Source organism: Arachis ipaensis, chromosome B6, assembly GCF_059453495.1.
Source record: "Arachis ipaensis isolate K30076 ecotype BB chromosome B6, ASM5945349v1, whole genome shotgun sequence".
Classification (NCBI taxonomy): domain Eukaryota; kingdom Viridiplantae; phylum Streptophyta; class Magnoliopsida; order Fabales; family Fabaceae; genus Arachis; species Arachis ipaensis.
Window position 1 is genome coordinate 135,387,844 of NC_142441.1, and position 26,256 is coordinate 135,414,099.

The 26,256-nt window shown below is 34.9% G+C and overlaps 2 protein-coding genes, 1 long non-coding RNA gene, 1 other non-coding gene and 1 pseudogene across 4 annotated transcripts; 1 reads left to right on the plus strand and 4 right to left on the minus strand.

Annotated features, from left to right (window-relative positions):
• Positions 1–1,464: 1,464 nt before the first annotated feature.
• On the minus strand, positions 1,465–2,934 carry LOC107648410 (pentatricopeptide repeat-containing protein At5g56310-like; annotated as a pseudogene).
• Positions 2,935–3,919: 985 nt separating this feature from the next.
• LOC107647422 (uncharacterized) lies at positions 3,920–4,681 on the minus strand. Its single transcript, XM_016351497.1, has one exon. It carries the CDS (start codon positions 4,679–4,681, stop codon positions 3,920–3,922), a length of 762 nt encoding a protein of 253 aa, XP_016206983.1.
• Positions 4,682–16,288: 11,607 nt separating this feature from the next.
• LOC148562840 (small nucleolar RNA R71) lies at positions 16,289–16,396 on the plus strand. Its single transcript, XR_015886699.1, has one exon. It is a non-coding gene; the product is annotated as a small nucleolar RNA R71 (small nucleolar RNA).
• Positions 16,397–23,185: 6,789 nt separating this feature from the next.
• Positions 23,186–24,064, minus strand: LOC148562841 (uncharacterized). The gene is made up of 2 exons (XR_015886240.1): positions 23,570–24,064; positions 23,186–23,467 (listed from the first exon to the last, which is right to left on the minus strand). It is a non-coding gene; the product is annotated as an uncharacterized LOC148562841 (long non-coding RNA).
• A 787-nt stretch (positions 24,065–24,851) lies between these two features.
• LOC107647423 (uncharacterized) lies at positions 24,852–25,610 on the minus strand. Its single transcript, XM_016351498.1, has one exon. The coding sequence runs from the start codon at positions 25,608–25,610 to the stop codon at positions 24,852–24,854; it is 759 nt and encodes a 252-aa protein (XP_016206984.1).
• Between the last annotated feature and the right edge of the window lie 646 nt (positions 25,611–26,256).

Consider the following 26,256-nt stretch of genomic DNA (forward strand, 5'->3'; position numbering starts at 1 on the left):
GATTGGACTGCCGTTTAGTATTATTATCTTGGGGAAGATCGTTTTCTTGGTCAGAGTAGTTGGTTAAGAGGTAAATTTCTTCACCAGAAACAATCTATGCCGCTACATTCACCCTTTTTGCCGTAAAAACCCTTGGCACTTCTCACATACTGTCACCACCTTTTCCCACATGTTAATGCCTCCCAGACACTCACCCCCTTCAATATATATTTTTTTTAGTCTTGACCCTCTTCAATATCAAAGCCACCTCCCAGTAAGATGTAAGTAGACTCTTTTTCATATGTTAATGAATAAAATAATTTAGTTTTGGCCATTCATCTGAAAAATGATCACATAAAGGAAGTTAATAGAACTATAAAAGGAAAACACTAACAAACTCTGGCACTTAAAAAATCACTGCAGATGGTTACAACTTACACGGTTAGGAATCACTTCCTGCATCTTTGCAGGTTACAGATGCGCAATCTTGAATATTATAATTTCCCCCTTCCTAAAAGAATCAGTGGCGATTTCTTTCCTTTTTTTTCCCTTTAAATTGTTATGAAAAGTAAGCACCTATAGCCATAACCATAACTACCACAAATCACATGGTTTGCATCCCCTGCCTCTGTCCAGTTCCTTACATTCTCATCTGCGTAGCTTTACGGTCCATTTTTTCCGTAGTCGTCTGTCAGTGGCGTGTCAACCATTGAATATGTTAGGCCACCACAACTGCAACCTCCATTAGTTAATGTTTTGCTTGTAAGCCAATAAATAGAGAGCCGCAGCCTGCATCAGTTCACATTAGAAGAGTAGCTCTGGGTGATTATAGTGAGTCAGCTACTTCAGTGTTTAACACAGTTGCTTCTATTTTAATGTCTCATAGCTCTTTACTAGACTGGACACAAACCAAGAGGGGAAGATACATCGGGACCAAGTTCATCGCTGTTTTCCTAGGGAGACTAACTTTTATCGAGAAACACTCTAGACCAACACTCGAGTGATCTTTCATCTTAAAAACTCTTGAAAATACCAAGTTTTATGAATGAAATAGCTGTTACCACACTGTTCACCCTCTGCATTCATTATTCATTAACACCCCTTGGACATGATCAAGGCCTGTTTAAGTGTTCACGTCATGGCATCTTTCTCCTAATAGGAGCATAGGAGGTCCTTGTTTGTCTGAAAACGTTCTATGTTATCTGAATCCCACAACCGTTCAGTAATGTTAACATTAGCATACCAAAGCATAACCCCATCCAAAATTTTAATATTAGCAATTCCATTTTGGATGACACTTTTCAAAGAAGAAACTCGTTTGAAAAACCTAAAGCAGTGCTTATGTTCTTGCGACTAGGATGCGATCATCGGACATTAATAAGTAGTACTGCAACACCACCTTTTCGGCAACCACCTCAACTAATTTTGTCCTTCCCAGTAGCAGAAACAGTTCAAATAGAAGTGATTTAGATTTAATCAGGCACATTTGAGCAACTTTAAGTCTACTCTTTTTGTTAATTATGACAATTGAAAAAACGAAATCTTTTGTACAATGCTCAATTAAGTAGAAACAAGGCTCCACCCTGGAGTTTTCTTTAGTCTTTCTTCTTTCATAACCTTCCTCAGTCTCAAAACTTCATTCCATTGTCCAGCCTCTGCATATATATTCAACATAGCAACATGAACACCATGATTATGAGGTTCCAGAGTAAGAATTTCTTTTACGACTCTTTTAGCAACCTTGGTATTTCCATTATTTTTGCAAGCTGCCAACAAAGCTCCTAAAATAACAATATCAGGCTTCCAAGGCATTGCTTTACCAGTTCCTCTGCCTCTATCAACTTACCCTCTTTCCCAAGAAGATCCACCATGCACCCCTAATGTTCAATCTTCGGGTCAACCCCATACACATTTTTCATGGAATAAAAGATTTCACGACCAACATCAATCAAGCCAGCATGGCAACAAGCCGACAAAACCCCTAAGAAAGTTACATCGTTCGGGATGACAAGTTGCTCCTCCTTCAGCTTCTCAAAGAGACCAAGAGCATCTTCAACATGTCCCTGAGCAGCCAACCCAGAGATCATCACATTCCAAGTAACAACATTTCTCTCAGTCATTTCATCAAACAACTTCCGAGCCATAACAATCTCTCCATTCTCTGCATACATGTAAACCAACGCCGTCCCAAGAATCACTTCCCCTTCAAACCCCTTCATCTTCATGAACTCATGAATCCTCTGCCCAAGCTCAAGATACCCCTCCCGAGCACAAGCCGATAACACCGAAGCCAGCATCGCAGCATTGGGCTCCAATCCATCTCCAATCATCTCATCAAAAAGCCCCAAAGCCTCATCATAACATTGATTCTGAGCATACCCACAAACCATCGTTGTCCATTGACTCAAACTCCTGGCCGGCATTTCATCAATCATATGGCGTGCACGGGTAAAATCACCGGAGACAGAGTAACACCATTGGCCACGTGGGAATCTAAGCACATCCCGAATTTCAGCACGTGTGTGTGAACCTGGGTACAGGATGGCAGGGAGGGAATGTTAGAGCAGGCTTTAAGGAGAAAGGGGAAGGTGTGTTTCCCGGGAATAGCGCCTAGCTTCCTCATGGAGATGTGAAGGCAGAGAGAGTGATGGGGATTGGGGCTAGAGGCCTGGGCGCGGACTTGTTTGAGGTGGTGTATTGTGGTGCATTGGTCGGCGAGGAGAGAGAGACTAGGAGGAATGGTTGAGAAGAGTGAACGGGGGAAGCGGTGTTTGAGCGAGACGTGCAGTTTTGGCGGCACCATTCGAAGAAAGGTGGTTGGTGATCAGAGACTCGGAGTTTCCCAGGGTATCCGCCACCGGCGGCAGCAAAGCAAGGTTGTTCCGGAATTCAATTCCCGACCGATCAGGTGCTTCGTGCAGAAGGCGGAATTCAATTCCTGACACAGAAGAATGAAGTAACCATTCAACCAAGCTAAGTGTACTTTCACTGATTCTTATCATACATATATGCATGTTATTCGACTTCAACTCGTTAGTTTTTTATGAGTCAAAAGTCAAAACTTTACATTATCTAGTGCCAACTGGCAACTTAACAAATGATTGTGAAGACACACGTCACATTCAAATTTAACGAAGATTGTGAGTGTTGTCTTACCCATTTCAAATCAAGAACTCAAGGCCAGAACACGAAACATCTGCCCAGAAACACGCAGATAACGAAGAATCCTCTCCCGCATTCACACAAAAAGTAAAAATTAAAAAAAAAAAATCACATCGCAAGAAAACCTAACCCAGAAGGCCAGAACACGAAGCATCTGCCCCTCATCCCTTGGCAAAGCACCTTGTGCCACACCTCCTCCTCCCCTATTTCCCTCGTCGCTTTTATAATTTTTTAAATTATTTTAACTGAATTTTTTCACATTATGGTCAACCGCGAAAATTGGATTTTTTATTTAAATAAATAAAATAAAAATATTAATTACGGAAATAAATAAATTTAAATAAAAAATATAATTTTCGGTAAATAAAAGCATTACTTTTAAATTTATTTATTTCGATAATTAATGCTTTTATTTTATATATTTAAATAAAAAATCTGCGAAAATTCTTATTCTATTCTGTCCAAAAAGGAATTCTTATTCTAATTCCAAATCCTTTCTTTCTTTAACAAACAAAAATAAGGTTTTTCTTGTTCAATAAAGCTGCTTAGAAAATTAAAACAGAATACAATATAAAAAAGAAAAAAAAAATTGGTAAAGAGAACTCCACACAAAATGCATAATATTATTCACATGATGAATTACAACCAAATTACACAGAATCAACTAACTAATTTTTTTCATGATTAAATGCAAATATTATTCACATTATGAACTAGAACCAAACTACACAGAAGAATCAAGTAACTAATTTCAATTTTTATTTACATTTTTGACGATCTAATTTGTTGGCATCGGATAGCGACATAAAGGGCATAAATGACTAGTCTTGAGCCAGTGGATGATGCATTCTTGATGATACACATGCTTACAAGGCATTGATAATACTTGTTCTGCATCATCACCGTAATCAAATTCAGTTAGACAAATACTGCACCTCTCTGTTGCATTGTTATTCTTTTCAAGCTTCACTTCCTCAAGAGAATCAATGGCACTCTTCGAAGTAGGAACCATCTTAATATTAGTATCTCCCATGGACTCTTCAACGATGAAGTCGGTGATAATGTCGCCGTAGTCATCATCAACAAACACAAACGAATTCTGGATAATAATGTCCAAATTCAAACTGAAGAAACGAAAATAAGGTCTTTCGTAGAGAAATCCGGAACGACGAGTTTGAATTGTGGCTTCCGCGTAGGATATGACATCTGGCATCATGTGATGAATCAAGACATTTGGTATAACATCATCAGGAAAATGCAATTGCATGTGTGATGAACCGTTTTGAAGGAATTCTTGAGCATGCATTAGAATTGAGCTGTCACATTCAAACGTATCAATGGCTCCTAACACTGGATAATGTGATTGTGGTTGTTGATGATGAGTAGTCCAGCACGTTTGATGCCTAACTCGTACCTTCAGAATGAAGTAATCTGCTATTTTATCTCCGATGAGTGTTAGATAAAGTTCCAAATCTGCCTCCGATTCTTGGAACAATGCGGGAGATGACACTTCCCAGGAAAAACCAAATGGCGACGTCATGATGATGAAATTGAGAACTGGTTTGATGCTTCAAGTTCGTTTATCAGAAATATAAGAAACTTTCTCTAATAGAAATAAGAATCAAACTGAGAATTAATCTTGTTGCTTTCTGCTTACTTATATATACAAGAGTTCCTAGTAAAATTTGGTACTGGATCTTAATTGGACACTAATTTTTTTTTTTTCCAAAGTGACATTACTTTAAGAGAGGGAAGGTAATTGGATCTTAATTGTATATTAATTGACCGAACTATCTTTTTTAGTTTAATTAGGAGAATAATCTTTTAGGATAATTATTTTATATGATTTTCTAACTACTTTTATTTTCTTGGATTATCATTCGTAATTTAAAAATTAAAAATTAAAATTTATTATTTTTGTTAAATTCAATCTTATTTTATTTTTTTACTAACTAACTGAAACTAATTGTTTGAGATAAGTAAGAAAAAAAATATATCGATCATTATTTATAAAAAAAAAATTAATATTTATATTATTTAAAAATCAAAATAACTGCCAATTATTTGAAATAATGTGTTTTCTTTCTTGGAGTAGTTATAAATAGATTGATAAATTGATTAGACAAAAGAAATAAATTGATTTACAAAGATTTTGTACAAAATTATTATCGAGTGGTTGAATACTTGAATCCTAATTTATAATTTGGACGATCTTTCATTTTATAGAACTTTAGTATTTAGTAAGCACAGGCATACTTAGAAGATTTTCGATCCCTGTAAAACGAGTTCAAACATATCCTGTTTAAATGCTTCATAATCCCTTATCACTTGCTTCAAATCTCATGATAAACACTCTTCAATTAATTTTTGTTTGTTCCTATTCTTTTTTAAACAATTTTTTTTTTGTAACGGACTTCTCTACTTATCCTCGATTTTTTTTTTTTTTACCGAAGATATGAATACTCGAACCCGCAACCTCTTAATTGAGTATGGGGAGTCTATGTCATTTGAGCTATAACTCATTGGCTAAAATTTGAAAAAATAGGAGACTCAAACCCGCAACCTCTTAATTAAGCATGGGGAGTCTATGCCATTTGAACTATTACTCATTGGCCTACTTATTCTCGATTATCAAGATATTCAAAATACAAATATATACCGATAATCCAATTCAATTCAATTAACTTGGATATTTTAGGATAACATTAAATCTATCAAAAATCAATCCCTGTTAGCATAGAAAAATACGATTTAGCATCTCATAATTTTTTATGTTATTACAAATAAATTTGATTATTTTAATTATTAATTATTTAATTAAAAAAATACATAAATCAATATATATAAATATATACAAATATATAATAATTAATTTGATAATTAATTTTAAAAATATTTTTTATCTAATTTTTTTATTTTAGATGATACAAAAGAAAAAAAAATCTACACTAACTTTATTAAAAAAAATTTTAGATGATCAATATTTTTTATTATTTTTATTTCATATTAAAATATTAATTTCTTAATATTTTTTCTATTAAAATTGTTCGTTTAAAACACCTCAAAATATTATTTAAAAAGGAAAATAAAAGCCTACTCAAAAATCAAAATATCTTAATGCAAGACAACTAAGTGAGCACACATTTAGTTAGTTAATCTTCCCACAAAGTCAACAGAAAATGAAGTGGCGCGAAACAGGTACCATAGTCCATAGGTGACCGGCTGTGGCCACAACCACCTATACAATAGTATTTGGTTTTGGAAATAGGATACAGACAAATGCACAACACATATTTAAAGTGTTTGAAAGTAGAGATATGGACACTGAATATATTATGTTTGAGACAGTTTTTTATATTTTTGTGTTTATTTTTTTATAAAAAACAATGATAGACACAAAATTTTAAAGAGTGGATACGAATTTTTTTATAAATTTTATTTTTCTTTTTATCCATAGATATTTTTTATTATTTCACTATTATTCCTTCTTATTTTTCTTATTGCGCTGTCCTTGAGAAGTACTTTCTTCCTCTTACTATTTCTCTATCTCTTTCTTTTTCAGGTACTCTCTCCTTTTTGTAGAATTTTTTATTGGGGTGGATAATTCTTTTTTTCTTATCGTTTTTATTTCAATACCATTTTAACCTTTTATTATATTATTTGATTTGTAATAAAAATAATAATAAAAATAATTAATCTTAAAACTTTTGAAAGATAAATATTATCAAAAGTAAAATTGATATTTTAAAATACTAAAAAATAATTTATAAGTTGTAATTGATTTTATATAATTTAAAGAAAATCAGTTTTTTGAAAAGAAAAATCAGTTTTTAGATAAAAAAAATTAGTTTTCTAAATAAAAATAGATTTTTATGTCCAAAAACTAATTTTTTTCATGTAAAAACGGATTTTTTTAACACTGATTTTTTATTTAAAATTAATTTGGCTTATTAACCTAAACAAAATTTTTTATTAATCAAACTCAAATTTATTTTTTTGTTAATCTTAACCATATGTATTCCTACATATTAATAATAAATTTAAAAATAAAATAATTATATTTATAAATTTTATTTTAATATAAATGCTATTATATATTTTTTTATTGAAATTTTTGGCCTCTTTAAACATTTTTTCAAGTTCCGTCTGTACTCCTACGTACTCTCATTCTTTATTAAATTAGTTTGTACTTGATGTAAAAAATTTGGAATCACATGACTATTTTAGTCATTTCATACGCGTGGACATGCTTTGTTAAATTATGTGTATGCGTGGACATGCTTGCTGAGCCATTATGCGTACGCATGGGATCACTCGCGTGCGCACAGTCAAAAGTTCCATGCGACCACGCATACGTGTGGATGTACGTTTTTTCAAAAAAAAAAACTGATCAACCAGAAAGCTACATAATTTTACATATTTCACACCAAAACTTCCAACGTGCATAACTTAATCGTTTTAAATCGTTTTTCTTCTGTTCTTCGAACGGCATAAACTTCACGAACCCAATTCTCATTTAAAACCACTTGAAATCAATTTGGGGTTGCAGATGCCAAGTTATAGCTCGCCGAAATTCGGTCCAAAACTAAAATTTTGCAAACTTTCTAAACCTCATTCTCATTCAAAACAAATCTCATGCTATTGATCACCAGACCTACACTTGCTAACACAATATATTCTTCTTCATCAACATAACAACCACCATAAAAGTCATATCTCATACCAACAATAATTACATATACACATGCCGAATCCTACAACCAAAACCATAACTCACAAATCCTAAGCCTATATACTTATATCCTCAAATCAATAATTAACAATTTGCCAAGCCATCAACTAATCAACAGCACCATACCAATACATTCTTAACAGCAAGATACTAAACAATAATATACACATACATTCCAACTTATCATATGGTCATCTAGTCTAAGTTTTCACAGAACATTATATATTAATGTAAGAAACTTAAACCATACATTGGCCGATTTTTTGCGCATTGTCCAAGGTAACTTACTAAAATAAACACAGCCCCCAAAAGTTCAATAAAACAACTTCCTCCAAGTTCTGATATCCACAATTTCAAGCTCCAATTATTTATTCACAACCTAATACACATTCATAACATATATACACCCAATTTAATATCCAAATCACAAATTCAGAATATTTAGATAGAATTATAATATCCTCACCTTACCCAAGCTTCATATAAGCAAGAGTGAACGTTTTCCTCAAGCTAATTGGATCCTAAAACATCAAAACAAGGAAATTCAACAACTCCACATGATTTTTTCAAAAATTGGGGAAGAAGAGGCTGAGAGTGAATAAGCAAATTACCTATAAAATTGTTCCAGTAGAATCGTAGAGTTCGACGCGGTGGTCACGTGGCCAAAAACGGTGCGGCGATCGGAACTCGGATGGAGGAGTTACGGTGATTTGAATTATCGTAAGGGTTAGGAAATTTCTTTTCTCCTTCTCCCCTGCTTATTGCCTTCAACGCATTCTGAAGTGAGGAGGAAGAAGAGCCCTTGGCTCATTTAAGTGATGGGCCGATTGGGCCCACAGGCTTGGTTTAGGTCCGGTTCAACCGGTCTGGTCCGTTCGGTCCAATTTTAGGCCAGATTTCTTGAAATTAGTGTCAAAATTCTCGTTTTGACGAGCTCTATTCTAATTTAATATAATATTCGCATTTCTAATTTTTTTATTAAAAATTAATTTATTGACTAATTATTTATTAATTTAACGGGGTTTACACAGGGAACTTAAACCTTAGGGAGAGTTCTATACAAGTTCCTTGGTCGCTTTTCAAAATTTCACCCGCTCCACTTGTAGCTTTGTTTGATGACCCATCTATGTATAGGCTCTATGTTGCTGGATCCCCTGGGCTTTCAGTGTATTTAGCGATGAAGTCAGTGAGGTATTATGACTTGATTGCTGTCCAAGCTTCGTACTTTAGGTCGAACTCGGACAGTTCCACAGCCCATGGTAGCATCCGTCCTGCCAAGTCTGTCTTTTGTAAAATGTATTTCATTGGTTGATTAGTGCGAAATTTGATGGTGTGAGCCTGGAAATAAGGTCGGAGTCTTTAAGCTGAGATGTGAGGATAAGGGAATAAGCAAACTTCTCTATCTTTTGATAGTTCAACTCTACATCTTGTAGGGCTTTGCTGATGAAATAGATATGTTGCTGCCCCTTTTTATCTTCTCGGATCAAGGCTGAAGCTATAGCTCCGCTTCCTATTGCCAAGTATAGCACGAACTCTTCCTCTTTGATAGGTCGGGTAAGTATAAGGGGCTGTCTTAGAAATGCTTTGAAGTTCTGAAAGGCTTGCTCACATTTTGAGGTCCACTCGAATTGCTTCTCTTTTCTTAAGATTGAGTATAGGGGTAGTGATTTCAGAGCTGATTTGGCTAGGAATATGGATATAGCTATCAACCTTCCATTTAGTTGTTCGACCTCTTTAATACAAGTCGGGCTCTTCATGTTGAGTATAGCCTGACATTTGTCTGGATTTGCTTCTATACCTCTTTGGGTTAACATGAAGCCCAGGAACTTTCCTTCTTCTACTACGAAGGTGCACTTTGAGGGGTTTAATCTCATTTCATGCTTCCTTATTGTGGAAAACACCTCGGAGAGATTGAACAGCAATGTTGTGTTCTCTTTGGTTATGACGAGATGTCATCTATGTACACCTCCATGAGTTTTCCCATGTGAGAGAAAAATACTTTGTTCATTAGTCACTGATAAGTAGCCCCTGCGTTCTTTAACCCAAAAGGCATTACTATATAGCAATAGTTAACTTTTGGAGTTATGAACGAGGTCTTTTCTTAGTCTGGTTTGTACATTAGGATTTGATTATATCCCGAGTAAGCGTCCATAAAAGATAGATATCGGTAGCCTGAGGCTAAGTCTACTAGAGCATCAATGCTAGAGAGAGGATATGGGTCCTTGGGGCAAGCTTTATTGATGTCGGTGTAGTCTATACACATCCTCCACTTTGCGTTTTTTTTTTTTCACTAAAACGACATTAGCTAGACACAACGGATATTTTACCTCATTTATGAACCCTGCTTCCAACAAGGCTTGCACTTGCTCTTCTACGACCTGTGTCCTTTCTGGTCCGAGCTTTCGATGTTTTTGTTGAATAGGTCGGGAGCCCGGGTACACTGCGAGTTTATGGGACATCAGGTCAGGATCTACGCCAGACATATCGGAGGCCTTCCAGGCGAAAATGTCGGAATTTTTTCTTAGTAGTTCGACAAGCTGTTCCTTTAGACTTTCCTCCAGGTTAGCTCCGATATTTATTGTTTTGTCTGGGTGATCTTTGATTTGCACCTCTTCTACATTACCTCCAAGTTAAGGATGTAGTTTTCCTCGAGTTCGAATTCCACCTAGTTCAATTGTGTTGACCTCTTTGCTTTCAGGACTGCCTTTTAAATTAAGGCTTTTATTGTAGTACTTATGTGCTAGCTTTTGGTCTCCTTTAATAGTAGCAATTCCTTCTGCTGCAGAAAACTTCATACAACGGTGAGGTGTTGAGACAACAGCCGTAATCAAGGTGGTCTGACCTATCAAGGCGTTGTACACTGAGTTTACATCAATGACGATGTAATCGATACTTAGTGTCTTCGATCTTGCACCCTTTCCAAAGGCAATTTATAAGGAGTGGTGCGCGGAAATCGTGACGGTTCATTCCTTGGTAACGGCGCTAAAAGCTTAATACGCACGTTTATAATCTTAGTTCTTTGTCACAACTTCACACAACTAACCAGCAAGTGCACTGGGTCGTCCAAGTAATAAACCTTACGTGAGTAAGGGTTGATCCCACGGAGATTGTCGGCTTGAAGCAAGCTATGGTCATCTTGCTAATCTCAGTCAGGCAGATTCATATGGTTATGGATATTTGATAATTAAAATATAATTAAAATATAAATAAAACGTAAAATAAAGATAGAGATACTTATGTAATTCATTGGTGAGAGTTTCAGATAAGCGTATGAAGATGCTTATTCCTCCTGAACCTCTGCTTTCCTATTGTCTTCATCCAATCATTCATACTCCTTTCTATGGCAAGTTGTATGTTAGGCGTCACCGTTGTCAATGGCTACATCCTGTCCTCTCAGTGAAAATGGTCCAATGCGCTGTCACTGCATGGCTAATCATCTATCGGTTCTCGATTATACTGGAATAGGATCCATTGATCCTTTTGCGTCTGTCACTACGCCCAGAACTCGCGAGTTTGAAGCTCGTCGCAGCCATCCCTTCCCAGATCCTACTCGGAATACCACAGACAAGGTTTAGACTTTTCAGATCTCAAGAATGGCCGTCCATGGATTCTAACTTATACCACGAAGACTCTGATTAAGGAATCCCAGAGATATTCATTCAATCTAAGGTAGAACGGAAGTGATTGTCAGGCACGCGTTCATAGGTTGGGAATGATGATGACTGTCACGATCATCACATTCATATTGAAGTGCGAATGAATATCTTAGAATCGGAATAAGCTTGAATTGAATAGAAAAACAATAGTACTTTGTATTAATTCATGAGGAACAGCAGAGCTCCACACCTTAATCTATGGTGTGTAGAAACTCTACCGTTGAAAATATATAAGAACAAGGTCCAGGCATGGCCGAGTGGCCAGCCCCCTTAAAGGTCTAAGATAGCATAAAAATAATCAAAGATGTCTAATACAATAGCAAAAGATCCTATTTATATCAGACTAGTTACTAGGGTTTACAGAAATGAGTAATTGATGCAGAAATCCACTTCCGGGGCCCACTTGGTGTGTGCTTGGCCTGAGCATTGAGCTTTACACGTGTAGAGGCTTCTCTTGGAGTTGAACGCCAGTTTATAACCTATTTCTGGCGTTTAACTCCACTTTGCAACCTATTTCTAGCGTTTAACTCCAGAGTGCAACATGGAACTGGCGTTGAACGCCAGTTTGCGTCGTCTAAACTCGAGCAAAGTATGGACTATTATATATTGCTGGAAAGCCCTGGATGTCTACTTTCCAACGCAGTTAAGAGAGCGCCATTTGAAGTTCTGTAGCTCCATAAAATTTACTTTGAGTGCAGGGAGGTCAGAATCCAGCAACATCTGCAGTCCTTCTTCAACCTCTGAATCTGATTTTTGCTCAAGTCCCTCAATTTCAGCAAGAAATTACCTGAAATCACAGAAAAACACACAAACTCATAGTAAAGTCCAGAAATGTGATTTTTAATTAAAAACTAATAAAAATATACTAAAAACTAATCAAATTATATTGAAAACTATGTAAAAACAATGCCAAAAAGCGTATAAATTATCCACTCATCACAACACCAAACTTAAATTGTTACTTGTCCCCAAGCAACTGAAAATCAAATAGGATAAAAAGAAGAGAATATACTATAAATTCCAAAATATCAATAAAACTTAGCTCCAATTAGATGAGCGAGACTAGTAGTTTTTTGCCTCTTGAATAGTTTTGGCATCTCACTTTATCCATTGAAGTTCAGAATGATTGGCATCTATAGAAACTCAGAATTCAGATAGTGTTATTGATTCTCCTTGTTCAGTATGTTGATTCTTGAACACAACTACTTTATGAGTCTTGGCCGTGGCCCTAAGCACTTTGTTTTCCAGTATTACCACCGGATACATAAATGCCACAGACACATAACTGGGTGAACCTTTTCAGATTGTGACTCAGCTTTGCTAAAGTCCCCAATTAGAGGTGTCCAGGGTTCTTAAGCACACTCTTCTTTTGCTTTGGACCTCGACTTTAACCGCTCAATCTCAAGTTTTCACTTGACACCTTCACGCCACAAGCACATGGTTAGGGACAGCTTGGTTTAGCCGCTTAGGCCAGGATTTTATTCCTTTAGGCCCTCCTATCCACTGATGCTCAAAGCAATGGATCCTTTTTACCTTTGCCTTTTGGTTTTAAGGGCTATTGGCTTTTTGCTCTTGCCTTTTGGTTTAAAGAGCTTTTGACTTTTTCTGCTTGCTTTTTTCTTTTTCTTTCTCTTTTTTTTTCGCCATTTTTCTTTTCTCTTCTCTTTTATTTTCTGCAAGCTTTTGTATTCACTGCTTTTTCTTGCTTCAAGAATCATTTTTATGATTTTTCAGATTATCAAATAACATGTCTCCTTTTTTATCATTCTTTCAAGAGCCAACATATTTAACATTCATAAACCACAATATCAAAAGACATATGCACTGTTCAAGCATTCATTCAGAAAACAAGAAGTATTGTCACCACATCAAAATAATTAAACTAGTTTCAAGGATGAATTCAAAACCATGTACTTCTTGTTCTTTTGTTTTTAGAACAGTTTTCATTTTAAGAGAGGTGATGGATTCATAGGACATTCATAGCTTTAAGACATAGACACTTAAACACTAATGATCATATAGTAAAGACACAAACATAAATAAAACATAAAGCATAGTAAACGAAAAACAGGAAAATAAGAACAAGGAGAGTAAGGAACGGGTCCACCTTAGTGAGGGTGGCGTCTTCCTCTTCTTGAAGAACCAATGGTGCTCTTGAGCTCCTCTATGTCTCTTCCTTGTCTTTGTTGCTCCTCCCTCATAGCTCTTTGATCTTCTCTAATCTCATGGAGGATGATGGAGTGCTCTTGGTGCTCCATCCTTAGTTGTCCCATATTAGAACTTAATTCTCTTAGGGAGGTGTTGATTTGCTCCCAATAGTTCTGTGGAGAAAAGTGCATCCTTTGAGGCATTAGTAGTTATGGAAAAACAAAAAAGCAATGCTGTTTCCACACCAAACTTAAAAGGTTTGCTCGTCCCCGAGCAAAAGAAGAAAGAAAGTAGTAGAAGAAAAAGAAAATGGAGGAGATGGAGGGAGAAGGTGTATTTGGCCAAGGAGGGTTTTAGGTGGTTATGATGTGTGAAAAGGAAGGAGTGATGGTTTGAATTTGAGTGGGTGGGTGTAGGTGGGTTGTATGATGGTTTTGGAGGAGTAATGGAGGCGATTGGTGGAAGTTATTTGGGGAAGAGAGTTATGAAAAGGTGTGAAGAGGAGAGAAGAAGGTGGTGGGGATCCTGTGGGGTCACAGATCCAGTGGGCCAAGGACTTAACATCCCTGCTTCAATTAGGCGTGTAAAATGCCCTCGCTGTGCAATCCTGGCATTTAACGCCAGACTGCTGCCTATTTCTGGCGTTAAACGCCCAAATGTAGCCTGTTTCTGGCGTTTAACGCCATGTAGATGCTTGTTTCTGGCGTTTAAACGCCAGACTACTCCTCCTCCAGGGTGTGCTATTTTTCATTCTGTTTTTGATTTTTTCAGTAGTTTTTGTGACTCCACATGATCATCAACCTAATAAAACACGAAATAACAAAAGAAAAATAAAATAGATATAATTAAATAACATTGGGTTGCCTCCCAATAAGCGTTTCTTTAACGTCAATAGCTTGACAGTGAGCTCTCATGGAGCCTCACAGATGTTCAGAGCATTGTTGGGACCTCCCAACACCAAACTTAGAGTTTGACTGTGGGGGTTCAACACCAAACTTAGAGTTTGGTTGTGGCCTCCCAACACCAAACTTAGAGTTTGACTGTGGGGGCTTTGGTTAACTCTGCAGTGAGAAAAGCTTTTCATGCTTCCTCTTCATGGTTATAGAAGGAGATCCTTGAGTTTTAACACAAGGTTGTCCACATTCAGTTGAAGGACTAGTTCTTCTCTGTCCACATCAATCACAGCTCTTGCTGTGGCTAGGAAGGGTCTTCCAAGGATGATGGATTCATCCTCTTCCTTCCCAGTGTCTAGGATTATGAAGTCAGCAGGGATGTAAAGGCCTTCAACCTTTACTAACACTTCCTCTACTTGTCCATAAGCCTGTTTTCTTGAGTTGTCTGCCATCTCTAATGAGATTCTGGCAGCTTGCACCTCAAAGATCCCAAGTTTCTCCATTACAGAGAGTGGCATTAAGTTTATTCCTGACCACAGGTCACACAGAGCCTTCTCAAAGGTCATGGTGCCTATGGTACAAGGTATTAAAAATTTGCCAGGATCCTGTTTCTTTTGCGGTAATTTCTGCCTATCCAATGCATTCAGTTCATTGGTGAGCAAGGGAGGTTCATCTTCCCAAGTCTCATTACCAAATAATTTGGCATTCAGCTTCATGATTGCACTAAGGTACTTAGCAACTTGCTCTTCAGTAATTTCTTCATCCTCTTCAGAGGACGAATACTCATCAGAGCTCATGAAGGGCAGAAGGAGGTTCAATGGAATCTCTATGGTCTCTAATTGAGCCTCAGATTCCTTTGGTTCCTCGAAGGGAAACTCCTTATTGGTCACTAGACGTCCTAGGAGGTCTTCCTCACTAGGATTCACGTCCTCCTCCTCCTTTTTGGGTTCGGCCACACCAAGTAAGGTAATGGCCTTGCACTCTCTTTTTGGATTCTCTTCTGTATTGCTTGGGAGAGTACTAGGAGGAGTTTTAATGATTCTTTTACTCAGCTGGCCCACTTGTGCCTCCAAATTTCTAATGGAGGACCTTGTTTCATTCATGAAACTTACAGTGGCCTTAGATAGATCAGAGACTATATTTGCTAAGCTAGAGGGATTCTGCTCAAAATTCTCTGTCTGTTGCTGAGTGGATGATGGAAAAGGTTTGCTATTGCTAAACCTGTTTCTTCTACCATTATTAAAGCCTTGTTGAGGCTTTTGTTGATCCTTCCATGAGAAATTTGGATGATTTCTCCATGAAGGATTATAGGTGTTTCCATAGGGTTCATCCATGTAATTCACCTCTGCTATTGCAGGGTTCTCAGGATCATAAGGTTCTTCTTCAGAAGATGCCTCTTTAGTACTGTTGGATGATTCCTTCAATCCATTCAGACTCTGAGAGATCATATTGACTTGCTGAGTCAATATTTTATTCTGAGCCAATATGGCATTCAGAGTATCAATTTCAAGAATTCCCTTCCTCTGAGGCGTCCCATTACTCACAGGATTCCTTTCAGAAGTATACATGAACTGGTTATTTGCAACCATGTCAATGAGTTCTTGAGCTTCTGCAGGCGTTTTCTTTAGGTGAATGGATCCACCTGCAGAATGGTCCAATGACATCTTTGATAATTCAGACAGACCATCATAGAATATATCCAGGATGGTCCATTCTGAAAGCATGTCAGAAGGACACTTTTTGGTCAGTTCCTTGTATCTCTCCCAAGCTTCATAGAGGGATTCACCTTCTTTTTGTCTGAAGGTTTGAACATCCACTCTAAGCTTACTAAGCTTTTGAGGAGGAAAGAACTTGGCTAAGAAAGCCGTGACCAGCTTATCCCAAGAGTTCAGGCTGTCTTTAGGTTGAGAGTCCAACCATATTCTAGCTCTGTCTCTTACAGCAAACGGGAAAAGTATAAGCTTGTAGACCTCGGGATCAACCCCATTGGTCTTAACAGTATCATAGATTTGTAAGAATTCAGTTAAGAACTGAAAGGGATCTTCGGATGGAAGTCCATAAAACTTGCAATTCTGTTGCATCAGTGAAACTAATTGAGGTTTCAGCTCAAAATTTTTTGCTCCAATGGCAGGGATTGAGATGCTTCTTTCATGTAAATTGGAATTAGGTGCAGTAAAGTCACCAAGCATCTTCCTTGCATTGTTATTATTTTCGGCCATGTCTCATTCTTTTTCGAAAATTTCAGTCAGATTTTCTCCAGAGAGTTGTGCTTTAGCTTCCCTTAGCTTCCTCTTCAGAGTCCCTTCAGGTTTAGGATCAGCTTCAACAAGAATATTCTTATCCTTGTTCCTGCTCATATGAAAAAGAAGAAAACAGAAAAGAAAATTTGGAATCCTCTATGTCACAGTATAGAGATTCCTTATGTAAGTATAAGAAGAGAAGAATGGAGGAAGGAAAAGATAAGAATCCAAACACAAGGGAGAGGAATGAGTTCGAATTCTTGGGTGAAAGAGGGGTGTTAGTAGATGAATAAATAATTAGAAAGAGATGAGGAGAAGAAAAATTCGAAAATTAAATAAATTAAAATAAAAGTATTTTTGATTTTAAATTGAATTTAAAATAAAAAATAAAAATTAAAGTTCGAAAATTAAGAAAGAAAAATTGAATCAAATTAAATTTAATTTAAAATAATTAGTTAATTTAAAAAGGAATTTTGAAAAAGAGGGAAGGGATTTTCGAAAATTAGAGAGAGAGAGTTAGTTAGGTAGTTTTGAAAAAGATAAGAATCAAACAAAAAGTTAAGTGGTTAATTGAAAAAGATTTGAAAATTAAATTTTGTAGAGATAAGAAAATAGAAAAGATTTTGAATTTAAATTTTGAAAAAGATGTGATTGAAACTTAAATTGAAAAAAGATTTGAAAAAGAAATTTAAAAAGATTTGATTTTGAAATTAAAGTTGATTACTTGACTAACAAGAAACTAAAAAGATATGAGTCTAGAGTTTAAAGATTGAACCTTTCTTACTAGGCAAGTAACAAACTTAAAAATTTTGAATCAATCACATTAATTGTTAGCATTAATTTTGAAAATATGAAATAAAAATAAGAAAAAGATTTTGAAAATCAATTTGAAATTTTCGAAATTATGAAAGAAAAAAATGAAAAAGATTTGATTTTTGAAAAAGATTTGAAAAAGATAGAATTTTTAAATTGAAAATTTGATTCGACTCATAAGAAACAACTAAATTTTAAAAATTTTTGAAAAAGTCAACTCAAATTTTCGAAAATTTATGAGAAAAAGAGGAAAAGATTTTTTTTTTTTGAATTCTTAATGATGAAAGTGAAAACACAAAATTGACACAAAACATAGAAATTATGAATCAAAACAACTAATGCATGCAAGAACACTTTGAATGTCAAGATGAACACCAAGAATACTTTGAAGATCAAGATGAACATCAAGACTTAGAGATTTTTCATGTTTAGACACTATGAATGCAAAAATGCATATGAAAAATAACAAAAGACACAAAACAAGAAAATATGAAGATCAAACAAGAAGACTTGTCAAGAACAATTTGAAGATCATGAAGAACACATGCATGAGTTTTCGAAAAATGCACAGATTTTAAAAACATGCAATTGACACCAAATTTAAAATTTGACTCCAGACTCAAACAAGAAACACAAAAATTATTTTTGATTTATGATTTTATAATTTTTTTAGATTTTCGAAAATTATTTTGGAAAAAATGAAAAAGAAAAAAAAATTTTGTATTATTTTCGAAAATAAGAAATAAAAAGCTTAAAAATAAAATAAAATTACCTAATCTGAGCAACAAGATGAACCGTCAGTTGTCCAAACTCGAACAATCCCCGGCAACGGCGCCAAAAACTTGGTGCGCGAAAATCGTGACGGTTCATTCCTTGGTAACAGCGCTAAAAGCTTAATACGCACGTTCATAATCTTAGTTCTTTGTCACAACTTCGCACAACTAACCAGCAAGTGCACTGGGTCGTCCAAGTAATAAACCTTACGTGAGTAAGGGTCGATCCCACGGAGATTGTCGGCTTGAAGCAAGCTATGGTCATCTTGCTAATCTCAGTCAGGCAGATTCATATGGTTATGGATATTTGATAATTAAAATATAATTAAAATATAAATAAAACGTAAAATAAAGATAGAGATACTTATGTAATTCATTGGTGAGAGTTTTAGATAAGCGTATGAAGATGTTTATTCCTCCTGAACCTCTGCTTTCCTATTGTCTTCATCCAATCATTCATACTCCTTTCTATGGCAAGCTGTATGTTAGGCGTCACCGTTGTCAATGGCTACATCCTGTCCTCTCAGTGAAAATGGTCCAATGCGCTGTCACTGCATGGCTAATCATCTGTCAGTTTTTCATTATACTGGAATAGGATCCATTGATCCTTTTGCATAACCACAGATCCGGCCCGGCCCGAAGGCCCGGCCCGATCCCGAACACTTTAGGGGCTAATTTGGTGTGATTTCATCGGGTTTAGGGTCGGGTAAGGGTCTCAAAAATAGACCCGGTCATTATTTCGGGTCGGGTCCGGGCCATAGCTCGGGTCACCCGAAGTCGGCCCGGTGGCCCGGTCATCATACACAATTAATATTTTGTGTTATTAGTGATGAATCATGACTATTCTTATGTGGAATTTAAGTATTGTAAACCTTAATATTTTGTTTTATTAGTCATTATAAGACTATAAGTTAATGTTTTATGTTTAGAATGCATAAGACTTTAGACTAATGCATAATATTGTGTTATTTGTATTGATTTAAATATTTGGTATTATTAGACAATATTAGTATTGATTGTGGTTTTGCTTTAGTATTGATTGTGGTTATGCTTTAATTTTAAAGAAGGGTTGGTTTTTGTTATATTTTTCTAAGTGAATTTTACCATGTTAAATAATGGTTGGAGTCTTGGAAATTTGGATATTTTTACATGCTAGCTTACAAGAAGGTATCAACGTAATGTAATGTTAACGGCCCGGTTTTCACCCGGTATAATTATGGCCCGAAAGTGTATTGGTTTCATCGGGTCTAGGGTCGGGTTCGGGTCTAATAAATAGACCCGGTGTATATTTCGGGTCGGGTCTGGGTCACATCAAACCCGGCTTCACCCGACCCATGTGCACCCCTATATGACACCAAGGGCACAATATTTAAAATCATATTTTTTCATATATATTATTATGTTATCAATCATATAATTAATAATAAATAAATTAAATTAAATACTCTTATCCTGTTTATAATTATATTACCAATCAATATATGATACTAAATAAATTAAATTAAATTATGTAATATTTGGATAACTAAATAAATTAATTATTAATTTAGTTAATTAGTTATAATTAATTGAATTTAAATAACTAAACAAAATAAATTATAAAATACTTTCGAAAACATGCCACGTCAACTCATTAACAGCAGAAAATGAATATAAGATTAAGATAATAATAACATGATTTTGACGTTGTATCAATAATTAAAGTATAAAAGAGCACTTTATATTTTGTTATTTTATTTGTCCTATTTTTTCAGTCTTATAATTTTATGAGAAGATGAAAGAATTCTGTAATAAAATTCTGATATTTTTTGTTATTTTTTTTAACATGTCTTCAAATGCAAGAAAAGTTTCAAATGATAATGGTCAACATATAGGACATGCTATTCAGGTTTAAAATAATCCTTAACCTTTATCTCTCTTTTTTTCTCCTTTTTAATTTATCATCTAACGTATTCTAACTTCATACTCAGAAAGATCTGAAGAATTTGTAAATAACTTCTTGCAACCAAATAGGTCCCATAGAGTTAAGGTACGAATGCCTCTCATCTTATATATTCTCTATTCTAGACACATTTTATTTAACCGATTACCTGCTAATGCAAGCTATAACTTCAAATACTGAAAAATGGTATTTTCATCCCATTTGAGTCATATATAAAAAGTAATAGCAACCTGCTTTATTAAGCTCCGAATATTATGATTACAACTATTTTTGTATACATGCATAAAGTAACATCTACCATTTAGGTCTTTATGCACTATTTGAATGGTGAGTTGGTGTCACATTATATATTTGTGCACATTCTCCCATTTCTATTTCATAAATAAAATATAAAAAATTTGAATTTATTTAAGAAAAAAAATAGTATAGTTAAATATGTTAAAAATTTTAGGATTCTTTAATTCCAAAATCATTCATGTTAAATTTTTAAGAAAGATAGCTGAGAACGTGAAAACTAAGGTTGCGAAAATCGAACCGGTCATCAAACCGGTCAAATAACTGATTTAATGGTTCAATCGGAATCGAACCGTAGTTAGATCGGTTTAGTTTAATATACAATAAAATTATTAAAAATTTAATATATAATTTTAAATATTCAAATAAAATAATAACATGAACAATAATCAGCATAAACAATTTTAAATATTAAAAATTTTTAATTAACTCTTAAATTCTAATAAAATAATTAGCATAAATACCTAAAATAAATCCACACAGTCCAAATACAAACAAGCCAGAGAATTCAAAAGTATCAGAAAATTCAGCCACTCAATCACAAAATAATTGAAATTCAGATGCACTCACAATCCACATACACTCAATCCAAATTCAGCAAATCACACCACCAATAACCCTAACTCAGAAAAAAAAAAACAGAAAAAAATTGCAACCCAATCATCAGAAAATAGCAACTCAATAATCACAATAACTCCATCAATAAAATAAACAAATGAACAAACATAAACTGAAGCAAACATAGATTTCAGCAGTGCATACTCATAATCCTAAACATTTTCGGTTCCAGAATCATATAAAAACAGAAATTCAGAATCATAAAACTCAGAGATAGGCGAGACAGAGACGGGGGAGGAACGAAACTCAACTGCCGAGGAGGGTAGAACGGCGAGACAGAGACGGCGATAGGATTCAAACTGACAGATCCTCGATCTGCAAGTCCACGACGACGACGACGACGTAGAGAATAGTAGAAGATAGCCACGAGCTTTGACATGCAAGTCCAGAGGCGACGACGTGGAGGAGAAGAGGATCGACAGACAAGGGCTTCGATTTGACACTCTGTCTGTCACTACCGTGAGGTGACAACACCTTTTAGCTGACGAGAAGAGTTCAGCGGCGGTAGAGGTGGTGGCTGCTGCTTGTGGTGGCTGAGAGAGAGAGAGAGAGAGAGAGAGAGAGAGAGAGAGAGAGAGAGAGAGAGAGAGAGAGGTTGTGGGTTAGGCCGTTAGGGTTTGTGTGAGGGAGGGGATCTGAGGAGGTAGCCTTTTATATGCTGAATTTCTTTTTTTTTAATTAAAATTTTAAAACCGTTAAAAAATCGTCCGGTTTCACTGGTTCGTCGGTTTATTGCCTGTTCGGCCGGTTTTTTGTCAGGCGGTTTTTCATGCCAACCGGATCAGTTGAAAGACCGATTTTTTGTTAACCCGGTCGAACCGATCGGTCCAATTCGGTTTTCAGAACATTGGTGAAAACGTATCTGAATTCGTGAGTATAATTGAGAAAGTTTTGGTTTTTTGTCTTCTTCAACCAAAGCCTTTTGTATTTTTTATAGGACTGAATCACAACTCCAAAAGAGCTACGGAAGCGACTTTGATGCGTTGGGGACTAAAATCCTAAATCACTATTTACATATGAGTATAGCATTTATTAAACTCTAAAATCCAAATAAAATAGCATTTAATTTCAAATAAAAAATAATAATGACTTATTTAATTCAATATTTATGATAATAAATAAGATCATCGTTATATAAGTTATTTAATGTGAAATAGTTTAATTTGTAATTATAATTAATATATGTATTACCTATAAATAGATTAAGAAATAATAATTTCTTAACAAAATAATCATTCAATTTGAATTACAATTAGCCAATGAGTTATAGCTCAAATGGCATAGTCTCCCCATACTCAATTAAGAGGTTGCAGGTTCGAGTCTCCTATCTTTGATAAAAAGAAAAATTTGAATTATAATTAATTAATTGATAGAAATTATAATAAATTAAATTTAAAAAAATATATATTAAAAAATACTCTTAAAAATATGCACATAAATTTTATCATTAAATACTCTTAGAATACATAACCAAAAGGCGATTTTAGTTAGCGTTGAAACTTATGTAATAGTGGGCAAGCATTATTTTTTTGTGAGTATTTGATTTAATGTGTTATTTATTTATTTATTTATTTTTTTTTTGCAAGTGAAATAATATTTCTTGTATATTTTGGTGCGAGATAGATACCAATTTTGCGTGATAAGCATGAAATGGGCTGGTTGTTATGGGTTTAAGGTTTGTCTAGGTCGGAGCGGCCAGTGCACCCAATTTTGTCTAGGTCCATCTGTGCTTACAGGAATTGGACTGCCATTAGCCCATTAGTATTATTATCTTGGGGAAGGTCGTTTTCTTGGTCAGAATAGTTGGTTGAGGTAAATTTCTTCACCAGAAACAATCTATGCCGATACTTTCACCCTTTTTGCCGTAAAAACCTTTGGAAAAGTAGGGACTAGTAACTTTTTCAAATTTTGGCCAGCATATAATCAGTAAAAAAATTGGATAAAATCTCACACCATTAAAATTATTATTGATGGCTATTTGATGGCTACAAATTACAAAAGTTACTGACGCCTAACACTCCTCAAAACCCTTAGCACTTCTCACATACTGTCACCATCTTTTCCCACATGTTAATGCCTCCAGACACTCAGCCTCTTCAATATATATATTTTTTTTAGTCTTGACCCCCTTCAATATCAAAGCCACTTCCCAGTAAAATGTAAAGCGACTCTTTCTCATACGTTAATGAATAAAATAATTTATTTTTGGCCATTCATCTGAAAAATTATCACATAAAGGAAGTTAATAGAACTAGTATAAAAGGAAAATACTAACAAACTCAGGTACTTAAAAAATCACTGCAGATGGTTACAACTTACACGGTTAGGAATCACTTCCTGCATCTTTGCAGGTTACCAGATGCGCAATCTTGAATATTATAATTTCCTCCTTCCTACAAGAATCAGTGGCGATTTCTTTCCTTTTTTCCCCTTAAATTGTTATGAAAAGTTAGCACCTATAGCTATAACTACCACAAATCACATGGTTTGCATCCCCTGCCTCTGTCCAATTCCTTACATGCTCATCTGCATAGCTTTACGGTCCATTTTTCCGTAGTCGTCTGTCAGTGGCGTCTCAACCATTGAATATGTGAGGCCACAACTGCAACCTCCATTAGTTAATGTTTTGCTTGCAAGCCAATAAATAGAGAACCGCAGCCTGCATCAGTTCACATTAGAAGAGTGGCTCTGGGTGATTATAGTGGGTCAGCTATTTCAGTGTTTAACACGGTTGCTTCTATTCTAATGTCTCATAGCTTTTTACTAGACTGGACACAAACCAAGAGGGGAAGATACATAGGGACCAAGTTCATCACTGATTCTTATCATACATATATAATTATATATGCACGTCATTTGACTTCAACTCGTTAGTTTTTTATGAGTCAAACCTTTACATTCTAGTGCCAACTGGCAACTTAACAAATGATTGTGAAGACACACGTCACATCCAAATTTAACGAAGATTGTGAGTGCTCTCTTACCCATTTCAAATCAAGAAACTCAAGGCCAGAACACGAAACATCTGCCCAGAAACACGCAGATAACGAAGAATCCTCTCCCGCATTCACACAAAAAATTAAAATTAAAAAAAAATCACATCGCAAAAAACCCTCACCCAGACCGTCAGAACACGAAACATCCGCCCCTCATCCCTTGGCAAAGCACCCTGTGCCACACCTCCTCAACCCCTATTTCCCTTGTCGCTTTTATAATTTTTTAAATTATTTTAACTGAATTGTTCCACATTATGGTCAACAGCGAAAGTTCTTATTCTATTCTGTACAAAAAGAAATTCTTATTCTAATTCCGAATCCTTTCTTTCTTTAACAAACAAAAATAAGGTTTTTCTTTTTCAATAAAGCTGCTTAGAAAATTAAAACAGAAAACAATATAAAAAAGAAAAAAAATTGGGAAAGAGAACTCCACACAAAATGCATAATATTATTCACATGATGAATTACATCCAAATTACACAGAATCAACTAACTAATTTTTTTTCATGATTAAATGCATAATACTATTCACATTATGAACTAGAACCAAACTACACAGAAGAATCAAGTAACTAATTTCAATTTTTATTTACATTTTTGACGATCTAATCTGTTGGCATCGGATAGCGACATAAAGGGCATAAATGACTAGTCTTGAGCCAGTGGATGATGCATTCTTGATGATACACATGCTTACAAGGCATTGATAAAACTTGTTCTGCATCATCACCGTAATCAAATTCAGATAGACAAATACTGCACCTCTCTGTTGCATTGTTATTCTTTTCAAGCTTCACTTCCTCGAGAGAATCAATGGCATTCTTGGAAGTAGGAACCATCTTAATATTAGTATTTTCCATGGACTCTTCAATGATGAAGTCGGTGATAATGTCGTCGTAGTCATCAACAAACAATAACGAATTCTGGATAATAATGTCCAAATTCAAACTGAACAAACGAAAATCAGGTCTTTCGTAGAGGAATCCGGAACGACGAGTTTGAATTATGGCTTCCGCGTAGGATATAACATCTGGCATCATCTGATGAATCAAGACATTTGGTATAACAGCATCAGGAAAATGCAATTGCATGTGTGATGAACCGTTTTGAAGAAATTCTTGCGCTTGCATTAGAATTGAGCTGTGACATGCAAACGTATCAATGGCTCCTAACACTGGATCATGTGATTGTGGTTGTTGAGGATCAGTAGTCCAGCATGTTTGATGCCTAACTCGTACCTTGAGAATGAAGTAATCTGCTGTTTTATCTCTCATGTGAGTTAGATAAAGTTGCAAATCAGCCTCCTGTTCTTGCAACAATGAGGGAGATGACACTTCCCAGAAAAAACCAAATGGCGACGTCATGATGATGAAATTGAGAACTGGTTTGATGCTTCAAGTTCGTTTATCAGAAATATAAGAAACTTTCTCTAATAGAAATAAGAATCAAACTGAGAATTAATCTTGTTGCTTTCTGCTTACTTATATATATATATATATATACAAGAGTTCCTAGTAAAATTTGGTACTGAATCTTAATTGTATACTAATTTTTTTTTTCCAAAGTGACATTACTTTAAGACAGGGAAGGTAATTGGATCTTAATTGGATATTAATTAACCGAATTATCTTTTTTAGCTTAATTAGGATAATAATCTTTTAGGATAATTATTTTCTAACTACTTTTATTTTCTTGGATTATCATTCATAATTTTAAAATTAAAAATTAAAAATTATTATTTTTGTTAAATTCAATCTTATTTTATTATTTTACTAACTAACTGAAACTAATTGTTTGAGATAAGTAAGAAAAAAAATATAACGATGATTATTAATAAAAAATAATTAATATTTTATTTAAAAATCAAAATAACAGCCAATTATTTGAAATAATGTGTTTTCTTTCTTGGAGTAGTTATAAATAGATTGATAAATTGATTAGACAAAAGAAATAAATTGATTTACAAAGATTTTGTACAAAATTATTACCAAGTGGTTGAATACTTGAATC

Excerpts from the sequence above, each read along its gene's own strand:
- LOC107647422 (XM_016351497.1), bottom strand. The coding sequence starts at position 4,681 with ATGACGTCGCCATTTGGTTTTTCCTGGGAAGTGTCATCTCCCGCATTG.
- LOC107647423 (XM_016351498.1), bottom strand. The coding sequence starts at position 25,610 with ATGACGTCGCCATTTGGTTTTTTCTGGGAAGTGTCATCTCCCTCATTG.